The following is a 19,360-nucleotide window of genomic DNA, read 5'->3' as shown; positions in this document are numbered from 1 at the left end:
TCCACCTGGTGGGTCACCTGGTCATAAAAGGGAGATCAGGTTGGTCAGGCAGGACCTGCCCTTCCTAAGCCTGTGCTGGCTGGGCCTGATCCCCTCGTTGCCCTGTATGTGCCTTGTGATCGCACTCAACGTGATCTGTTCCATGACCCCACTGGGCAAGTACCTTTCCCTAGGGTGGCATTTGTCTATAACAGACACATTTTACCAGACATGACACAGCTGCAGTACCCTGCACCAATGCCCCAACCTGTTGCTGCGTTGATATGATGCTTTTGCTTCTTGACACAATGTATGTCTCCTCAAAACCTTGGCACAGCTAGGATACATCCTCACATTTACTGCAACAAAACACAACCCAGTGGCTGGCCTTGAACTGGAATACACCTTCAAGACAACAATATTTAGTGCAAGAAAGAGTATTTTATAGTAGGTCTCTATTACACTCCACTGTTTAGTTACTTTCAGTGGTACAATGGAATTATCACTCCCAAAATCTCTCAAAACTGGGCCAAAGCTATGGAGAAAGGAAAACCAGTACATTTGCTGATAGGAAAACCAGATAATGAAGAATGACTGCAATTTTTCTCTCATTCACAGGGTTTCTCTAAAGAGTGTTAACCCCTCTTTAGAGTGTTATCTCTGTGTACAGCAAGTGAGGGAAGAGAAATAAACAAAGAAAATGCTCAGTGACTAAATTGACAGAATCCTCTGAGAAATGAAGGGAGAAAGAGGATCTGACAGGCATGTAAAGGAAAAAGAGCCTCTCTGTGATTGAGGGACTGGTACAGATGCCTCTCTCTGACCAAAAATATTACAGAGTGGCTTTTTGAGCCCAAGAGCACACCCAAAAGAACAACACTGGCTTCAAAGAGAAAATGGGCATCAACCATGAGAAGATGAAGCATCAATAGGTGAAAAACTGCTGGAAAAGGTGGTCTATTAAAGTTGTCATCCAGCTTGTGTATTTGTCTTTCCCTCTTTGGTACTTTATACTACATGTGGGCCTGAAATTTCATAAGTCTCAATCTTTCCCAAAGTGAGACTTCTGCCTCGAGACTTTGCCACAAGGACTCTTCACCACTACTCTTTCCTTAGTAGTAGAGCAAAATCCTGAGAAGCAGTGTCATCCTGTAGTTGCTTTGATTCCACTGTGCTGATGATGTCCTTTGTCTGCCATTGCGGTAGAAGAGCACAGGAAGGGAACCGAGACCTGCAAACTCCATAAAGTTTGAAAGCAAGTTTGTGCTCCACACATCCACCACAAATGCTCTGTCAGTTGGCTGATCAACATCAAAGTAGCTAACCCCTGATCAATAGTTGTAAGAACAACTTCAGCATGGCAATGGCCACATGCTTTGAACCACAGAGATGTGCCCTGCTATCCCTTTGCTTCTGCTGCAGCTCTGGAGTGAAGTCTCAGGACTAATGTAGCTGCTGCTGGTTAAGTCACAGTGTAGCATAACACATAATCTAGTTTTCTGCTAGATGCCACTTCTTTCTAGAGATCAGAAAGGGCACCATATGGGGCAAAGCTATTTCAAGTTCCTCCTTTAAGCAACTGTGTGGTTTTATTGCCCTTTCTCTGTGCCACAGCAGCAGCAGAGGGGGTGAGGAAAGCTGTAGCTGCCATTGCTTGAAAAATGAAGCAATAGTTGCCTGTTTGCAAAACTGACCACATCAGCGGCAGTGGGTAAAGGTGTCTGAATGGATGCCTGAGTGTGTGCTACCACAAATGCGTGAATATGGAGGGAAGTGGGAGTGGTGACATGGGCTGGTGGCATTAGTCATCATAAAGTGTCTGCAAAGAGTCTGCCCACGTATTTAAAACAGAGAGGCTCCACACACTAGGCATTCAGCCCTATAACTCCCAGGTCTCAGCAGTAGTGTGACAGGCATGGGAGACATGGCCACAGTGTCAAAGTTGGAGGAAATCCCTCAAGTGAAAACAAAGGCTCGGTAAGTCATTTCCTCTGAGCTGAACAGAAAGACATCTGTGCTGATACAGCTATTATACACTAATCACAACAAACAATTCTCTTGCAAACAGCATAGACTCTGCTTGCTTTCCTCTAGGCTGATTGAAATGTGAGAGATTTATTTCTACTAAACTTTACAAGATCTTTTTCTTTCAATGTGGTTTTGCAGCGACAGTTTCTATAGGTCAGACTGGGCTAAGAGAGGGAAAGGAGGTAAAGAGCCTACGTGCCATTTCAGTACAGACCCTGAACTCTGAACAACACAGGCACCTGAGGGGGGCAAAAAGCCACTTCAGTTATTTTGGCTGTAGGTTTGAGGTGGCTGGATGTGACTGTTGGCATGGTTAATTATGAAGGAAGGCACTGTAACCCCCGGGGAGCACTGGGACATGAGCAGATCTGAGATGGGCATTGAAGAGGAGCAGCCTGGGGTGCACAGCCCACTCAGGATGGGGGAATGCTGTGCCCACCGTCACACCACGGCCCAGCCCGGAGCCCTGCGAGCACTCATTCTCAGGGTGGTTTGGTAAGAGAAATGCTGTAGTCAAAGCACAGCTTTCACACAATTTACAGCCAGCTGGGGCATTTTGAGGGAGCGTTTGCAACCTGCTCCGAGTTACGTAATTTGCCTTTTTCTTGTACTTCTCGGACAGGATTCCAGGCAGCTCCCGACGGATCTAGTGGGTGTGGGACACCTCAGTTCAGCTTCTCGCAGTGCTGCACCCGCCCCGGGCGCGGAGGACGCCCAGACAAGCGCGGCCGCCCCGCGCAGCGGTTGCCTCCGCTGCTTCCTCTGCGGGGAGCCGCGCTCGGCGGGAGGAGGAGGAGGTGGTGCCGCCTTCCCGGGCCGGAGCGAGGCAGTGCGGTGCCTCTCTCCCTTCCTCCTTCCCTCCTTCCGCCTCCCTCCACGCCGCCGGCGCCCGGACTCCCTCCGCGACCGCGGCCGGGACACGCAGGTGGGGCAGGTAAGGCAAGCCGGCGGTGCCCGCCGAGGGAGCGGGCGGCTCCGTGCAGCGCGCCCCGCCGGGGCTGCCCCAGCGCCGGCAGCCGCACCGTGCCCGCCGCCGGGACCTGCCGGGGTACCGGCACACGGAGCCCCCCGGCCGCCGCTCCGAGCCCGAGGGTGTGCGGCACCGCCGGAGGGGCTGCTGCCGCGGCGCGCGGGTGTCACAGCAGCCCTAAGCGGGAGCGGTGACAAAAGCCGGCTTTTAAAACTTTGCTTAAAATTGCTCTAACTGTGTAATATCAAGGGGTTGTGGCCCAGGCTGCCAAATCCATTTGAAAGCCAACGCTGATGAGTATTTATTTGTTTACGTGACTTTCTTCTCTCAGCCTTAGTTTCATGCAACCGCTGTCCTGTGCTAAGACTGTTTTGCCTTGTCTCAAGGGAAGAATTGCCTTCTGTTGAGTTCAGTTATCCTAACAATTCCTCCTGCTTTCTGTCCCACATTGGTTACCCTTTGTTGGCAGTGAATGCTCTTACATAGCCCTGTGCTGGGATACGCACACCTGCTGCTTGTTCTGTAGGTGACGAGACTCGCATGGTGCTTTTCCACAGGCTTCCTTTCTGCACCCTTAAAAGTTGGATTGGGTAATTATTTGGGCTGTAAACTGAACTTTTGGTACAGGCATGGCCATGAGCTCCCTGCTTGCAATGACAGATGCTACTCTGAAATACTTAGGATTGTTTTATGAGTCAAATACATGTAGCTTTTATAGATGGAAAAACTGACTGTAGTAGAAATGCAGGCAGAAAGGTGTCTTGTGAGTACTTGCTTCTGGAACTTTTGTTTTCATTTTAGAGTACATGTTTCTGATATTCTGACTGTCTCACCCTTGATAGAAGATGATATTTTGTTCAGTCTTTCAGAACTCTTCAGAGACTGGAAGATGGGTTTTTACTTATTGCTGTTACATAAATGTTTAGAGTATTTTGGGCTATCAGAAAGCATGTGCTTTTTTTTCCTTCTGGCACACCAGAAGGCTGCTCAGATCATTTCACCTGTGCAGAGGAGGCCCTTTAGGGGTACTGCTGTTGTAGGTGGGGAGGTAGCTCCCAGACAGGGAGTTACTTACAGTCATTTGGTGGTTATGGTTTGTAAGGGAACTGCAGCAGGAAAGAGCCCATTTACTGTCACACTCTCCTCTGGTATGCTTTATGTTTCTCTGGGGTTTATTTTATGTTTTATTTGTTGTGAAATACATTTTATCATGAAATGATCACATTTATCTCTGCACTTAGCTCTTATTGAAAGGGTGCCTTATACGTTCCTCCAAATTTCTAAATGAGTATTATGATTGTTTTGAACCAAATGGTTGATTTCTATGTTTGCCTGGTAAAACCAATGAAAGCAGAGCAGCGTGATTATGTTTGGCATGTTTTTTGTTTTGATAAGGTAATCTCATAGGTGTGCAAATCAAAACCATACTGGCACTTACATCTCTGTCTTGGAGGAACTCTGGTTATCAACTGCCAGACCTGCTTTTATTAGCCCTTCAAAATTTATAGGAGTACCACCTCTTTTTTTTTTTAATGCTAATATAGAATTTTTTAGATCTTTGAAATATTTTAAAACCATTTACTGTCAGGCAGTTTGAACTATGTCCTAAGCTAAATTACATTTTAAAGCTTAGTTGTAGGCATTGTGGATTTGGCATTGCAGTGTATCCACTAGGCTGTCTACAGTAGATAAAAAGAGAGAAAAATAATAGAGCTGATAAAACAATATTAGCTCCATATTTTTTCATCTTGCCCTGAAACAACATTGTATCAGAAACACCGTGATGTGTGATAACCTGTAATGAAGTTAAAATAACTGGGAAGTGGTTAATTTAATAGAATTACTTGGAAGCATCAAGAAAAGTCTTCCCCCCCACCAAATATAGGTGCAACTTGTTGTAGATTTGATTACCTCTGTGTTGTGCTAGCTTATAAACTGGATGCCCGAGATAAAGTGCAGAATAGTGTATGTTTCGTACAAATATTTATACCTCAAATATGCAAAACATTTTCTGTTTCTTAGACAATAGAAGTCTGTGCTGCCTGCTGTCGATGCAAAGGTCATGGAAAACAGTCTTTAGCCTTTGTTAACCATTGATGTCTAAGATGTTTTTCTACTTTTGCTTAGTTTGACTCTTTTTCAGTAACCTATTACCTTCTTGCTGCTGAACCCGCAACTGTTCTTTGAAAAAGGAAGATTTGTGCATGCCAAAGAATCAGTTGTAGCAGTCTACAACGACTCTCTTGCAGAAATAGTATAAGAAACTATAAAAACTGAAAAATGTGGAAAACAGTACTCAAATAGAGTGGAGTACAGGTTGGCCTGATGAAGAAAGCCTGAGGTGGTAGATCTTTTATATTCCTAATTACATATGTGCTCCTGAAGGATATATATAATATATTTTTGCATTTGTGGTACATATATTTTTATTATTATCTAGATGCATGTATTTGCACAAAATTACTGATACCTTGTCTAGAAGGTGTTGGCAGTGGTCAGTCAGTTGCTGCACCATGGAAATTAGAGTGATGAAGTTCATTAAATGACCTGCTGATGCCCATAGCTTTCTCCATTATGCAAAATGCAAGGGATAGACTCTCACTACACTGGCTGCATCCTGCTCCTTACTTCAGTGGGATCAATTTACCCTATTTCTCCTGGCCAGGACTTCATGCTAGTGCTAGGCATTAGAGGTATTACTGATATAATGGGACACAACTCTCCAGAAACCCATTAAATTGCACCAGTGTTTTACCAAATGGTCAGTCAGGCCTCAAGAAATGTATTTTTGTTAATGGAGCAGTTTATTTCTAGCACCAAATCACCAGTTTGCTCTGCCAGCCATCAGGCAGAGAAGCGTTCTGCTCTCCTGCTTCTGGTCTGTTTTTCTAAGTGTATTTGCTAAAGGAAAAAGCATTAGGAAAGAAAACAGTGGGCAAGTGAGGGAAATGACTGTTTGGGTGGACATGTCTGCTCTTTGTCTGGTGTGACAGAAGAGGAACTGGGGAACTGAGCACTGCCCCGTGGCCGTTACAGCACTGGCAGTTCTCAGTCATCCCCTGGCCTGGCTCAGCCCCATGGGCTATGATTCAGAGTCAGGGAAAACAACATGTGAGCTAAAACCTTGAAAAATAGATAAGCAACTATGTCCTGGTGTGAGGACAGTCTCATTGCAGAAGGTGCTTTGTGGGGAAGGGAGCAGGTTTTTGCATTTCCTGGGCATGGAGGTGGGATGGAGAGAGAGCCATTTCTTGCAAGTACTGTGAAGTGGCCACTGTGTTCATATGGGGTCATGAAATCTTGGGAAGAATTACAGAAGTCTCCTGAGAGTAGGTCTGTACATCATGGGCAAGGTTTACCTTTCTTAGGAAGAATGACATCACTTAGAAGTTGTCTTGGGTTTGGACTATACCCAAACATTTAGGAGGAAATGATATTGCTGAAAAGACACCTCTTGGTTGCATGACTGTCCTGTATTCTGGGCAGTTCAGTAAAGCTCATGCTTAGCATGGTGTGGTCCTGCCCTTGTGTGGTGGGCAGGAGACAGGCTTTTCAGGAGCCTGCTGCAGAGAGAGGGGTTGCTCTGGGAGAGTCTGAGCCTGGCCAATGGCTCATGTACAAGAGCTGTTTCCCATCAGCTGTGGCACTCAGGTTTTGGTGAGGGGAAGGAGAAGTGTTTGGCCATGTTTGCAGTCACAGCTCCTCTGCTGAAGCAAAGCACCAAGCTGCCAGCTGGGCTACTCTCTTTCAGCTCTTAAGGTAAAAATCCTATGCGACATTAAACAAATGCAGGAAAAGAGGAAAAAAAAAAAGTAGTGTGCTGAGGCATGTGGGACCTGAGCAAAGGCTTTCTTGGCACTCCTGCTTTTTCTCATTTCCATTTCTCTTATCAGCAGATATGTGAATGGGTACCAGTTTGCCACACATAGGATATAACTTTATGTAGGCTCAAGTAGGTCACAGCTGAGTTTCCTGTGAGGAGGGGTTTTGTTCAGCCGTGTGCCTATTACATACAAGCTGTGATCTGATTAACTTGTAAGATCTAGGTCTTGTTTTCAATTGAATGTAGGGCAGAAAAGCATGCCTTTGGATAGTAAAGGAAGCAGGATTCTTCCTTCTGAAAGAGGGTCTGGCCACAGCACTGGGACCCTGTCCTTCTAGGGGCACTTCCAGAGTGCGCACTGTACACTAGTCTTGGACAAACTCCTGACCATTTATGTTTATGGAACAAAAAAAGGCTCTCTTTGTTGGTTTTGGTTTTTTTCCCTCCACAGGATAGCCACATAACTCACCACCAGGTAATATCTGCCCCTTCATTTTAGCTGAACATTGTAAATCTGTCCTAGGCAGCCCTGTGAACAAATCTTGTCAGATTCACTGTGCTAGCTTACAGGGTAGGTGAGATAAGTACAATAAGTATATTAATATATTCCAGGTTGCTACTTGTCCTGTGAATTACAGGATGTCCTATACCGCAGGGCAAGCTCCATATCCTGGCAGAAAAAAACCCTTGTGTGTGTTTTCCCTGCCTCCCCACCCTTATTCTGAGCATCTCTTCCCAGCTGAAGTTGCACACCCCATCAGTGGTCTCTAGTGCCATGGCAGGAGAAGGAGAAGGGGAGCGACTCTTCCACTTTGAATTGTGTGACCCAGTTCAAGGGATGTGCAAAGTGAGTTGAGCTGAATGAGCCTTTTTCTGTCCCATGAGAGATCCCCTAAACTGATAATTTTAAATATACTTTGGGGTCTTTTGAAATTAAAATTTCTACCTAATCTATATCCAGAAGATGCTTAAAATAATATTATTTTTAACATGAAGAGATCTAACACTCCAATATTAAGAGTGGCTGGTTCAAAACTGCTATTGCAACTTGAATTCAGCTTGCTTACACATAATCTGTCACATGCTCAGTTATGTAGCCACATGTGATCTTGCTGTTTCATTCAGCCCATGCTGGCTGGACTGTTTCAGTTTGCTTTGTCGTTGTGAGCCATGAGGACCATCTCCTCCTCGGAGCTGCAGGCTGGCAATCAGTCATCCTCAGTGGTCCTTGAATATAGCAGGTTCAGTTGTTGGAAGGAGAGATATTTACAGCTCCAGACTGTCAGATGAACTGTGAGGGTCTGTTTTATCAGCAGAGATAAAACAGGGAGTTTGAGAGAATAGCATGGTGAAAGGCTGTGGAGTGTGAGAGCAGTGGGAGGAGGGCCATTGTTCTGTGCAGGCAGCCTCTTTGCCACCACAGCAGCTTTCTCTTCCCATCAAGGCACTGTCTCCAAACACAAAGGGGACGATAGCTTTCTGAGGAAAAAAGTATGGGCAAGGAGCCAAATTCCCTCAATTTGGTTTAGTTACTATTCTGGATCTCTTAACCTGAAACTAACCTGAAAGTCAGTGTAATGCAGGCACTCCCCATGAAAAGCTGAGACCTTACCATAAATCTTACCTTTGCAGTGCCTTGACTTTAATTCTTGTAATTTTGACCTCAATGGGACTGGATTGTGGTAGCCCAAGTTGTGATGATGTTTGATTGATTCTCTAATATCCTTGTGTCTCACCATAGAAAAGCAGAGTGGAGTAAGATGCTGTGAAGCATAAATGACTGTGTTGCATGATGTCTCAAAGAGCTTGAGCTGAATGCTGTTCCTTGAGACCATAAATGTCTTGTGACACCTGACAAATCCAAGTCCAATTCCTTGTTTAACTTGCAACAGTTGAAGCACCTCAACACATCTGAGATCTGATATCAAGGAGAGCAGAGATAACAAGCTGCTTGGCTAGAGATGCTCACTACCTTGCATTAACCAGAGGAAAGGGAAAACACAAGACCACAGCCATGTGTCAGTTGTGTTTATTTTCAGATTCAGTGAAAAACTTTTCCCCTGAATTAATACTTATATATTGACATGAATGAAGCTGAAGTCCTTTGGTATTCCTTGTTGCTTAGGGTGCACTATATGTGAAGAAGAAATTCTTCAAGGTCACAGCCTGGCTTTTCAGTCCTGTATGGAAAGACTTTATTAGCAAGTGGCTGAAATGCAAGTAAAAGCAAGGATGTCTTTCACTACTTCCTGTGGGTAGACAGGTGTTCAGCCATTCCCAGGAAAGCAGGTCTACATCATGCAAAGCAGTTTCTTGGGAAGACAAATGCCATAACTCCAAATGTCTCCCCTTCCTCCTTCCTCCCCCCACTTTATATACTGAGGTGATGTCCTATGGTCTGGAATGTCCCTTTGGTCAGTTTGGGTCACCTGTCCCAGCTGTGTCTTCTCCTAATTCCCCATGCTTTCCCAGTCTCCTTGCCAGTGTGGCAGTACAAAAAGCAGAAAAGGTCCTGGCTCTGTGCAAGCACTGCCCAACAATAACAAAGCCATCTCTATATTATCAACACTCTGATCAACACAGTTTCAAAACACAGCTCCACATTAGCCACTGTGAAGAAAGTTAACTCTACCCCAGCCAAAATAAGCACACCTATCCAACATAACAGGGTAAGAGAGTCTGGAATCACAAGATAAGCAGGCTGACCTTGCCAGCACCACTGCTTTGCCATGCATGGGAAGGGCAGTACACCATCTCAGCTGAAATGTAAATGGTTCGTTTTGTGTTCCATCTCTTGCTTGTTTTGCAGTGGAGGGGATGTGTCCAAGTGAAAACAACACGGGGAAAATGTGACAAATTGAGCTTGGATATTTTCTGTTCCCCACTCACTGCCTTGGGTTTTTCCTGTGCAGAAGGAAGTTTTGACCTGTAAATTTAGATATATTGTTTAGATATAGATAAATGTTGCTTTTTCACACCTACTGAGCCCTGTCAGGTGGCCCTAGTCAGTTGCTCAGTAGGTGTGAAAAAGCAACATTTATCAAGTGACCTTATAATACTACCTCAAAATAAAGACTTTGAAGATAAATACATCCATTAGTCGACACGTGAGATGGGCCCAGTAGTTCATCATCTGAGTCAACTTCTCTCAGCTTTGGCTTCAGCAGAAGTTCTCATGTTTGTTGAAGCATTTCTTACTGTGTAGCTTCCACAGAGTCTAGCATGTGGAGAACAAGTAGTTCTTTAGTAGGTGGAGAACAAGCAGTTGTCCAGGGAAAAAAGATCTCAGAATGTTTGGAAAGAGAAATAACTCGAGGAAGTGTGAGTCATTCCCTGTGCATAAAGACAGTCATAATTTGTATGTATTTCAGTATTTTAGTTAGACCATGTCAAAACAGTGTCTTGAATACTGGGATAAATTGAGCTTGTTTTTGGTATAATATATCACGTGCTTATCTGAGATTGTATAACATTTGAGATGACAAGTTCAAATTATGAAGAAAGTTAATTAAGTTGACTCCTTTATGGTAGAAAAGAAAGATACCCTCAGGCACTGTTGACTTATTTTCTTTTTATATTTTTCTTCCCTATAAATTTGATTTAGTTTTTCTCATACTTGCAGTTTTGTGTACAAAAGCAATTGTCCTACTTGATAGTGAGCTTTAGGATTCCTTAACAGAGTTAGGTTCAACCTCTGATTTAATAGAGCTTTTATTTTCCTACCCCTCTAAATCTTCAGCTTCCTGGAGAAGTAGAAAAATCTTTTGCATCAGCATCACCCATTTTGTTTGCCTGTTTCTTTAGAAAGCGGGTGTTTCTGTTTCTCTTCCCCTCTTATCAGCCGGGGATTTTTGGAAAAAGGCTGAGGCAGCACTCTGCTTTACTGGATGTCCGGCCAGTGGGGTCATGGAGGGGTAGCCTTGGCCTATGTTGAAGTGGAGCATATACACTCTGCTCTTTAGGTGCTTCTGCTCCTCCAAACCAATGCCATGCCAGTTTGGAGTTAGTCCTTCCATGTCCCTCTCTGACCTTATTTTGGAAATGCTTGCCAGAATAAAGCAGATTGTTTCCTTTCAAAGGTGCATAAACATGTGAAAGGGACCAGTACGCCACATGCCTCTTCCCAGTTCAGAACCTGTCCTGCCCTTCCTGTTCTTACTTTATCTTTTACCTTTTCTCTGTCAGGCGAGGGTCCATTATACTTGTGCAGGTAAACCCAAGCCAATATTCTTCACCAGACCTTTATGCTGCACAAGGGAATTAAGCAAATCTCTTTATGCTCTGCCTCATCTTGCCAGCTACAGTAAAACCTCTTGCAGCATCCTGAAGTCCTGGTGAAGTCATCCAGCAGGTTTTGCCCTCTGTGGTGCTAACAGAAAATTGTTTGCCATTGTCACTCTGCTTTATACATGGTATTTAGAATGAAAATAAACCTGAGCTATGAAGCCTGGACCTGGGGAAATCTGCTGTCTCCCTTTTAAAGGTTAATATCAAATTCTGAAGTTTCAAAGTCTTTTTTTTTGTCCCTTGCTTTCCCATGTCCCAAACTAATTTTCAGCTTTGTCTTGCAGCAGAGAACATCAGAAATGATAGAGGTTTTTGATCTGAATAAACTGAAGGCAAAATAGTCACTGCAAGTTTATAAATATTGCAAAGTTTTTGTGTGGGAAAAATAAGAAAACTACAAGTACTCAGTTCTAGAGGAATGAATAAAAATATAAGAAGTTGATGAGGCTAGTGAAAATTGATCAGTCCATCTTTTGTATGGCATCTCATAGTGCTGCTAATTTCCAGAATAATTTAGTTGTGAAGAAGGTGCCCTCTAAAGCTGTGAAAGGATAACTTAGTAACTGGAGTGTAGGGTTTGCAGGCAATCCCAGTAAGGAGGAACAGCTGAGTTTATAAATGATTTGGAGACGTGTACATGCCTGTTCCACGAAATCATTGTTGTAAGGGGAAAAGAAACTCTCTTTCCATTTTCCCTGAGCTGTTCTGTGTACTCTCTGGGGTGCATTTCCCTTTTGCAATGGTTGATGATGTGATGCTCCAGTTTGATGTGATAAACCACCTCAATGCCAGCTGACCCTAAGAGGGACCATCAATTGTCATAGTTTTCTTTGTCTATCCCAACTACCTAAGTTAGAATGCCGAAAGGAAAGAAATTATGTATTTTGTAAAATGTAGTGAGCCTGTTTCTAAGAAATTTTGGAAAACTGCTTCTGATTGTGATGAAATGCTCCTTCTGTGTGTGTGCATGAGTACCTTTCAGCTGAATAAAGGATATTTTGCAGTATCACATGGTCTCAAAATCTCCAGTCAGAGTTGTCACAGAGTTACCCCTTAGCCTGGTTACTTTTAAACCTAAATTTCATACAGGTAAATATGAATTTTATTTTCACAGAGTTTGATTGTGTGTATAAAATTAGCCATTTATTGTTTGGCTGATTTTCAAAGAGAAACGAAGCTTTTGCAAACCTATGGCTATAATTTCTCTTAGAAAGTAGTCCCCCCAAATTACATTTCTCACAATTAAAAAAACCCCAAAAACTTGCATATGATGGAAATGGTTTCTGAGAGCTTGCTGTTAAAAAAAAAAAGAAGGAGGAAAAAAGTAAATCTAAATATTTCCTAGTGTTTTTTACTTATTCATTTTCTGGATATGATACATTTTGTATATTATTACAGTATTTTCTCCTGAACTTGAATTTTTATATTATGACAGATTTTTCCTAAAGTATATTTCTTTTGTATTTGCATTTCTGTGAAATTTACCTTTCGGACAGGGATTAATAACAGTTGTATTTTATTTTTTTGAGTTTGAATTTGCAACCTTAGATGTGGGACAAAAAGGCAATACAAGAGTATATTTTGCAATCCTTGCTTACACTGAGTAGTAATTATTCAAATAAGCCTGTGCTGGATACTTATGTAAATGTTCACATGTAACTCAGTTCATGGTTTCATGGTAAAGTAACAGAAGCTCCAGCAGAAAAACCAAGGTAAGGAGTTCTCCTTTCCTTGTTCCTTCTGCACTGTTCCTGCTCTCAGCCCAGAGGGGCACAGTGCTGCCTTTTCACTTGCCCCTCTGCAGACATTTGCAGGGACACAGTATGAGCTGGATCAGCCAGCTGATCTGAACTAATTAAAATGAAGGAGGAAAAATATTCTGAAATTTACAGATTTGAGGAGGGATTACAAGGAACCAATTGGGGTTTTAAAATTGACATTTTGATTGATACTTTCAAAATTGAAGTAGTGAATATTCTATGATTTTTTTTTTTTTATTCTACTGCCCTAGGAGGTACCTTTTCAATGTTAAGTATCCAGATCTGGAGTTGACACAGGTTTGGATTGATGTGTCCCAAATCTGAAAAAGAGCGGTTGTGCACGATTCATGAAATCCAAGTCAGAAAGCTGAGGATGCTTATTTGTTAGAGAGATTGTCTGCCTTGATTGCCCGTCAGCTTAACATTTAGACTTTGCTCTGAAGGACACAAATTCCTAGGGACATTTTACCGTCACTAAGGAGGTGTTGAAACTCAGAAAGCAGTTCCACCTTGCTTTTATTTTTCTTTTCAGCTAATATTTCCTGCTAGTGTTCATTTTGTATCATCGTGATAAGTATGGTTTTCAGAATGAGTTTTTTCCTTGTGAGCCCCTTCTTGACTATGTGTGGTGCAAAGATTTGTGCCTTAAAAAGTGACAATTACTTGTTGCATTTGGCTGAGAGAAGGCTTGATCAGACTGGATGCACTTTCTCTTTTCTGCTCGCTAGAACTTGCACTGAAGAATTTCATAAATTTTTTCAACTTTGTGAATACTAAAGGTTCTTACAGTCCAGCAGGCTCACAGTGACTAATTGTTTCAATAAACAGACACAATCTGGGAGCTGGGAGTGGGAACCAGAAGGTGTGTGGGGTGGGTAGTGTTGCAACACCTGAGCTTACCACATCACCTAGTGGCTCAGTTTTCCCCAGTGAAAACTGGCGAAGGTGGCATGCATCAGAAGCTCTGTGCAGTGCCTTTGGACCAATATTGACTTAGAAGGCTTATCTGAAGAGTTGTTTTCATTTGTAGTGAGGAGGTGTACGGTGACTTCATGGCTGCACAGATTATTACTTGTACAGTGGGAAGATGGGAAACCTGAGCTGATGCAGAAATTTTGATACTTAAAGCTGAGGATGTTTTCCTGCCCCGAGAATCTGTAACTCTTTCTGATTTCTGCCGTAATTCTGAGTCTTCAGCATCTCTTCAAATTAGATTGTCTTTGTTATTGTGTAACTACAGTTGGCAGGGAACAGGGCAATTCCTTGGCACCAGTCATATTGTGAAAAGTTTATATTGGGTGTCAGCCTGAAACTCCCACAGTTGTTTATAACAAGATAACAATGTGTCATGCAAACAGCTTTATGTTCTGAGGGATGGTCTGGGAACAAAGGAGTGTTTGGGTGGAAGTGAGGGCAGGGAAAATGTGCAGAAAATGTCTAAAACTGCAATGAAGAAAAGTAGTGATATATGGGTGTGTTAAGAGATAAGTTTGGCTGTTACAGGGGCTTCTTAATGGAGTATTGCTATCCTGAAAAAGAACATTCAGAATGATAGGTGAGGGTTCAGTTATCCTGAGCCAAACAGAAATGTATCTAGAGCCATTGACTTGGAAATAACCCCAAACAAGGCAGGTTTCTGTGATCAAACGCAGATTCAAAGGCTGATCTTGTGACCTGGGAACCGATCTAATCTGCTGAAATCTTCATAGCAGAGATAATACAGTGTAGCAACCAAGAGCAGACATTTACTGATGTTTTTATTTTTTAACCCCGATTTTGTCAAAAGGATTTTTTTGATTCTTGTATCATGTTAATGTAACCTGGTAGAGAAATGAAATATATTAGCATTATCAGTATTGAGATTTGAAATCGTAGTTAACTTTGGATCCTTCTTGTGCTCTCTAATGCAGCACTCTAGGGATCTAGAGATAAGATGGATAATAATTATGTTTTTCTGAAGTACAAACAGAGAATTTTTACTATTGAGATCAGTAGAAATGTTTGAGTGGGAAAGCCTGTGATGGGAACCCTTAAAGTTTTGTGTGCATTAAGCTGGTCTGAAAGTTAATACTGACTTTTAATTTTTTGGACAATGTTTGTATTTTCAGTTTATGGTAGTATTCTTCCTTCTGCAATTACCTTTAAGATTGCCAATTTATTTTTAGAAGGGCAATAAAACAGAATTGGTCAGCTTTAGTAGTTAAGTAACATATCCAAGACAATTACTGATTAAAAAAGATCTGCCTTCTTCCCAGAATGCAATATGACAGATTACCAACAAAATGTATGTGTATGCATTTCAGAAAAAGAGAAATAACCAAAAGAGATTATTCATAATAATCACCATTTGCAGTCCAATCATCATCTTTTACTTATGCATCTAGCCTGGTCTTATTTTGCAGCTGCATTTAAACCACTGGGGTTTTTTTGTTTTTAAACATATGAAGAGGTATTCCTAGGAAAGTAAAGGATATTTTAAAGCTGTTAACAACTACTTCCAGCTGTTGAGATAGCAGCAGTATGGGCTATGAGAGCTCAGCTGGTCAAACCAGGGAGTGAAAAGCAGTATCAACACTAGACTGGAAGGCAAAGAGTGTCATTTCATGTATCGTGAGAGCCATTAATTGCTCACAAAATGAGACACACTACAGTGAGTTTGTTTACATTTGATTTTATTAACAATTAAATCGTGCAAGGCAATGTTGTGAGGAGGTTTGTGGCTTTTCAAGATTCTCTGTCACAATTCTGTGAAATGTACTGTTTTGTCCATGCTGAAGTTACGTTGCCTGCAGAGAAAAATGTGCCATTTTCCCAGTGAATTCTGAAATACTCTAGGGAGCAAATAGGTGCATAAAGTAAGCCCTGTGAAGAATGAATTATTGTTTTGTTTTACTCTAGGGCTTTGGTTTGGGTTATGCCCCCACCCCCTCCAAACAGTTGAGAGATTATTCACAGCCACTGGTGCTTCAGCAGATGCTGCTGTTCCTTCTTCAAGCCATGGCTTCAGCTCCAGCCGTGCTGCTCTAGCCAGAGTTGCTCTCCAGGTCTGTGCCTGCAGCTTCTCCTGGCTTTGGAGCACAGCTTCAGGCAGGGAGGGCCCAAGTGGTGCCATGGGCAGGGCTGGCAGAAAGTGAGCAAAGCAAAAGGGAGTGGGGAGAAAGATTTCTGGAAGAGCTTCTCCACAACCTCTCCCACACCTTTCATTCCTGCCTCCGTGCCACTTCATTTAATGTGTCTGTGCAGGCAGCTGCCTGTGCTGCATGATGAAATCCTGGTTGGATCCCTTCCCTAACCTGCTTCCCAGCCTGGCAGAAGGAACACCTGCACCAGGCAGGGGCATGGCAGGACAGTGGTGGGTTGATGAGGGAGGAGGTCAGCTGTGTTTAAGCTGGCATCATTGTGTAGAACAGAGAGATTGCCTACAGCAGGACCCTGGAGCCAGACTGGCAAACAAAGCAGCTGTGGGAGCGTTGGTTTTCATCTACCCCTAAGTTTGTCCTGCAGGTATCAGTCATGGCGTAGAGCTTAAAGCAGCTTGGCATTACTGAGTGACCAAAACTGCCTGAATTCAATTGCTTGATTTTGATAGCCAGCATGAAATCTTTCTAAACAGAAGCTGGAAGGCATATGCTTAGCAGTTTCTGAAAAACGAGTTTAAGTTCTCTGTTCTCAAACTGATACCTTCCAAACAACCATTTGTGTCTGAAAATTTTTATTAATAAAATTGGGGTAAATTTTCAATATTACTTTTACTGATCCATCTTAAGTTCAAAGGGTTGTAGTAAATGGAGTTACATCAGGCGGATGACTGGCACTAGTGGAATTCTCCAGGGCTTCATTTTAGACCCAGCGTTCTTCAACATCCTCATAAACAACTTGAATGGAGGATTGAAAGAATATTACATGAATTTTCCAAAAATACTAAATTGGGAGTATCTGTTCTCAAGGGCAGAAAGAGGCCCTGCAGAGAGCCCTTGACAAATTAGAGAGCTGGGCAATCACCACCCATTTGAAGTTTAACAAGAACACATTGGGGATTCTGCACCTGGCATGGGGCAGCCCTGGTTGTGTGTATAGACTGGGGAATGAGAGGCTGAAAGCAGCACTGTGGAAAGAGACCTGGGAGTTGGGATTGATGCAAGCTGACTGTGAGCCAGCAGTGCCCTGGCAGCCAGGAGGGCCACCCATGTCCTGGGGTGCATCAGGCACAGCATCACCAGCTGGGCAAGGGAGGGGATTGTCCTGCTCTGCTCTGCTCTGGGGCAGCCTCACCTTGAACATTGTGGGCAGTTTTGGGTGCCAAAATGTGAGAAAGACCTTAAGCTATTCAGGAGAATCCAAAGGAGGGCAAGAAGGATGGTGAAGGGTCTAGAGGGGAATCCATATGAAGAATGTCTGAGGATACTTAGTCTGTCCAGTCTGGAGGAGGGGAGACTTCATTGCAGTTGCAACTGCTTTGGGAGGAGAGGAGAAGGGGCAGACGCTGATCTCTTCTCTCTTGTGGCCAGTTACAGGACCCAAGGGAATGGCCTGAAATTGTGTCAGGAGAGGTTTAGGTTGGATATTAGAAAAAGACTCTTCACTTAGAAGATGGTTTGGCACTGGAACAGGCTCCCCAGAGAAGTGATCACAGCACCAAGCCTGACAGTTGAAGGAGCATTTGGACAATGCTCTCAGATAAATGGTGGGATGCTTGGGGGTGTCCTGTTCTGGGCCAGGAGTTTGACTTCCATGATCCTTGTAGGTCTCTTCCATGCAGGATATTCTGTGATTCTATGATCTTCAATTTGTATATAGAACTCTTTTTCAAATGACATTTATACATGCACAGACCTTAGCAATTAAAACTTCTATACAGGTTAGAAACTTCTATACAGGTTTGTGGTGAAGAGCAGTTGTGCGCTGCTGTTTGCCTGGAGCACATTTCAGACTTCTCACCCATATTCTGTGACACAGGCTGCAATGTACCTTATTTTCTCCCAGTCACGTACAACTTTTGGCTTCCTGGGAACATGCCAGTGCAGCCCTCAGCTGAGCAAAGCCTGAACTTTTTAGTCTAATAATTAACTTTTGTAAACTTCCATGTGAGCTCCAGCTTTCTGTATATTCAGGCAGTTTCGTTTATAAGTAGAAGCTCTGTTTGTTACAGAAGTCTCCAGTTCTGTGATCCTCCAAAGATCTGGTAATGTTTTATTCCTCTTCTTCACAGGAACTGATGTTCAATGGCTAGAAGAGAGCTGACAAGTGGCTGAAATGAATACGACTACTATCCTACAAGAGATTTTGATTAAAAGATCGCAGCAGAAGAAGAGGACTTCTCCCTTAAACTACAAAGAGAGGCTTTTTGTACTTACAAAGTCTATGCTAACGTACTACGAAGGTCGAGCAGAGGTAGGAGACACAGATTGCCTTTGTTCCTTTTTGCCTTTGTACCATACTGGGTTTTTTTCCTACTGTATGTCATGCTATCAAGAGCTGATCAGGGAAATGGTCATTAGTGGCTGTGGACGTGAGCTGGCATTTCTCTTATTTATAATGCAAGCTGACAGAGGTGTAGGCAACTTACCTGGTAGTCAGTGTGAATTGGTTCTTAATAGGAGAAGTAGTGTATAGCCACAATGGCAGGAACGACATAAAACAGCATTTAGAGGTGGTCATCAAAGCTGATTTCTTTTTCTCTACAGAGAGATGAAAGGACACTGCTATGATGAATTGGGGAAAAGGTAGAAAAAGTTGCAATTGCAGTTTCTTGTAGCCATGTGTGCTGTGAAGGCCATTATATTCACCTCTGGCAATTAACTCCAGCTGAACAGGAGAAAGATCATTTGATAGGAGCAGTGCATTGCAGACCAAGTTCAGGAGAGAGAGGATCCATTAGAGTGGATCATGCTACCTGGTGATTGAAATGAAGCTGGAAGCAGTTTATCTTTGACCATACAAACAACTCATCCCAATTACCACTTTCTGTGTAAATTCAGTTACTCAGAAAGTCAGTGTAAACTGTGCAAATCCTTAGACCAGCATTTTTTCAGACTTAATCTTCAGACTCAGTTTCATCAAGGTCACCTGCCCCCAGAGTGCCATGTCATATCCTCAGTGCTGGGAGTGAGATTTTCCACTGAAGTGAGGCTACTTTCCATGCTTGTCACAATGCTGAAGAGGATTAAAATGACGGCAGTAGCTTGTGAAACATGTTGTATATCTTGGGAAGCCATTTAAGAAATAAAGCTTAATGGAGGGAACCCTGCAACCTCTTGTCTTGGCTGTCTGACCTGTGCTAAAAGAAGAGGGTACAGGAGAGCTAAGGCTTGCTAAGCATGTTTCTCTGCTAGTCGTTATGGTTGCACCAGAACTGAGCTCACTTACCATGCTACAAGATGCTGACAGCCCTTTGTTCTCTGAAAGTAGCTTGGACACAGTCAGGGATTAGGAGCAAGATCACAGACTGAGGTTGGAGGGGGCCTCTGGAGGCTATCTGATCCAAGCCCCCTACTGAAGCAGGGCCACACAGAG

At 43.1% G+C, this 19,360-nt stretch overlaps 1 protein-coding gene across 1 annotated transcript in view; it reads left to right on the top strand.

Moving 5' to 3' along the window:
- The first annotated feature begins 2,810 nt into the window (after nt 1–2,810).
- Nucleotides 2,811–19,360, top strand: part of TEC (tec protein tyrosine kinase) — a 43,943-nt gene continuing 27,393 nt past the window's right edge. The window contains exons 1-2 of the mRNA XM_084204488.1: nt 2,811–2,941; nt 18,057–18,238. Coding sequence (XP_084060614.1) covers nt 18,101–18,238 — 138 coding nt within the window. The 5' untranslated portion in view covers nt 2,811–2,941; nt 18,057–18,100. The remainder of the gene's footprint in view (nt 2,942–18,056; nt 18,239–19,360) is intronic.

This window comes from Fringilla coelebs, assembly GCF_963513975.1.
Source record: "Fringilla coelebs genome assembly, chromosome: 4".
Classification (NCBI taxonomy): Eukaryota; Metazoa; Chordata; class Aves; order Passeriformes; family Fringillidae; genus Fringilla; species Fringilla coelebs.
This window is presented reverse-complemented; position numbering and strand designations above follow the sequence as displayed.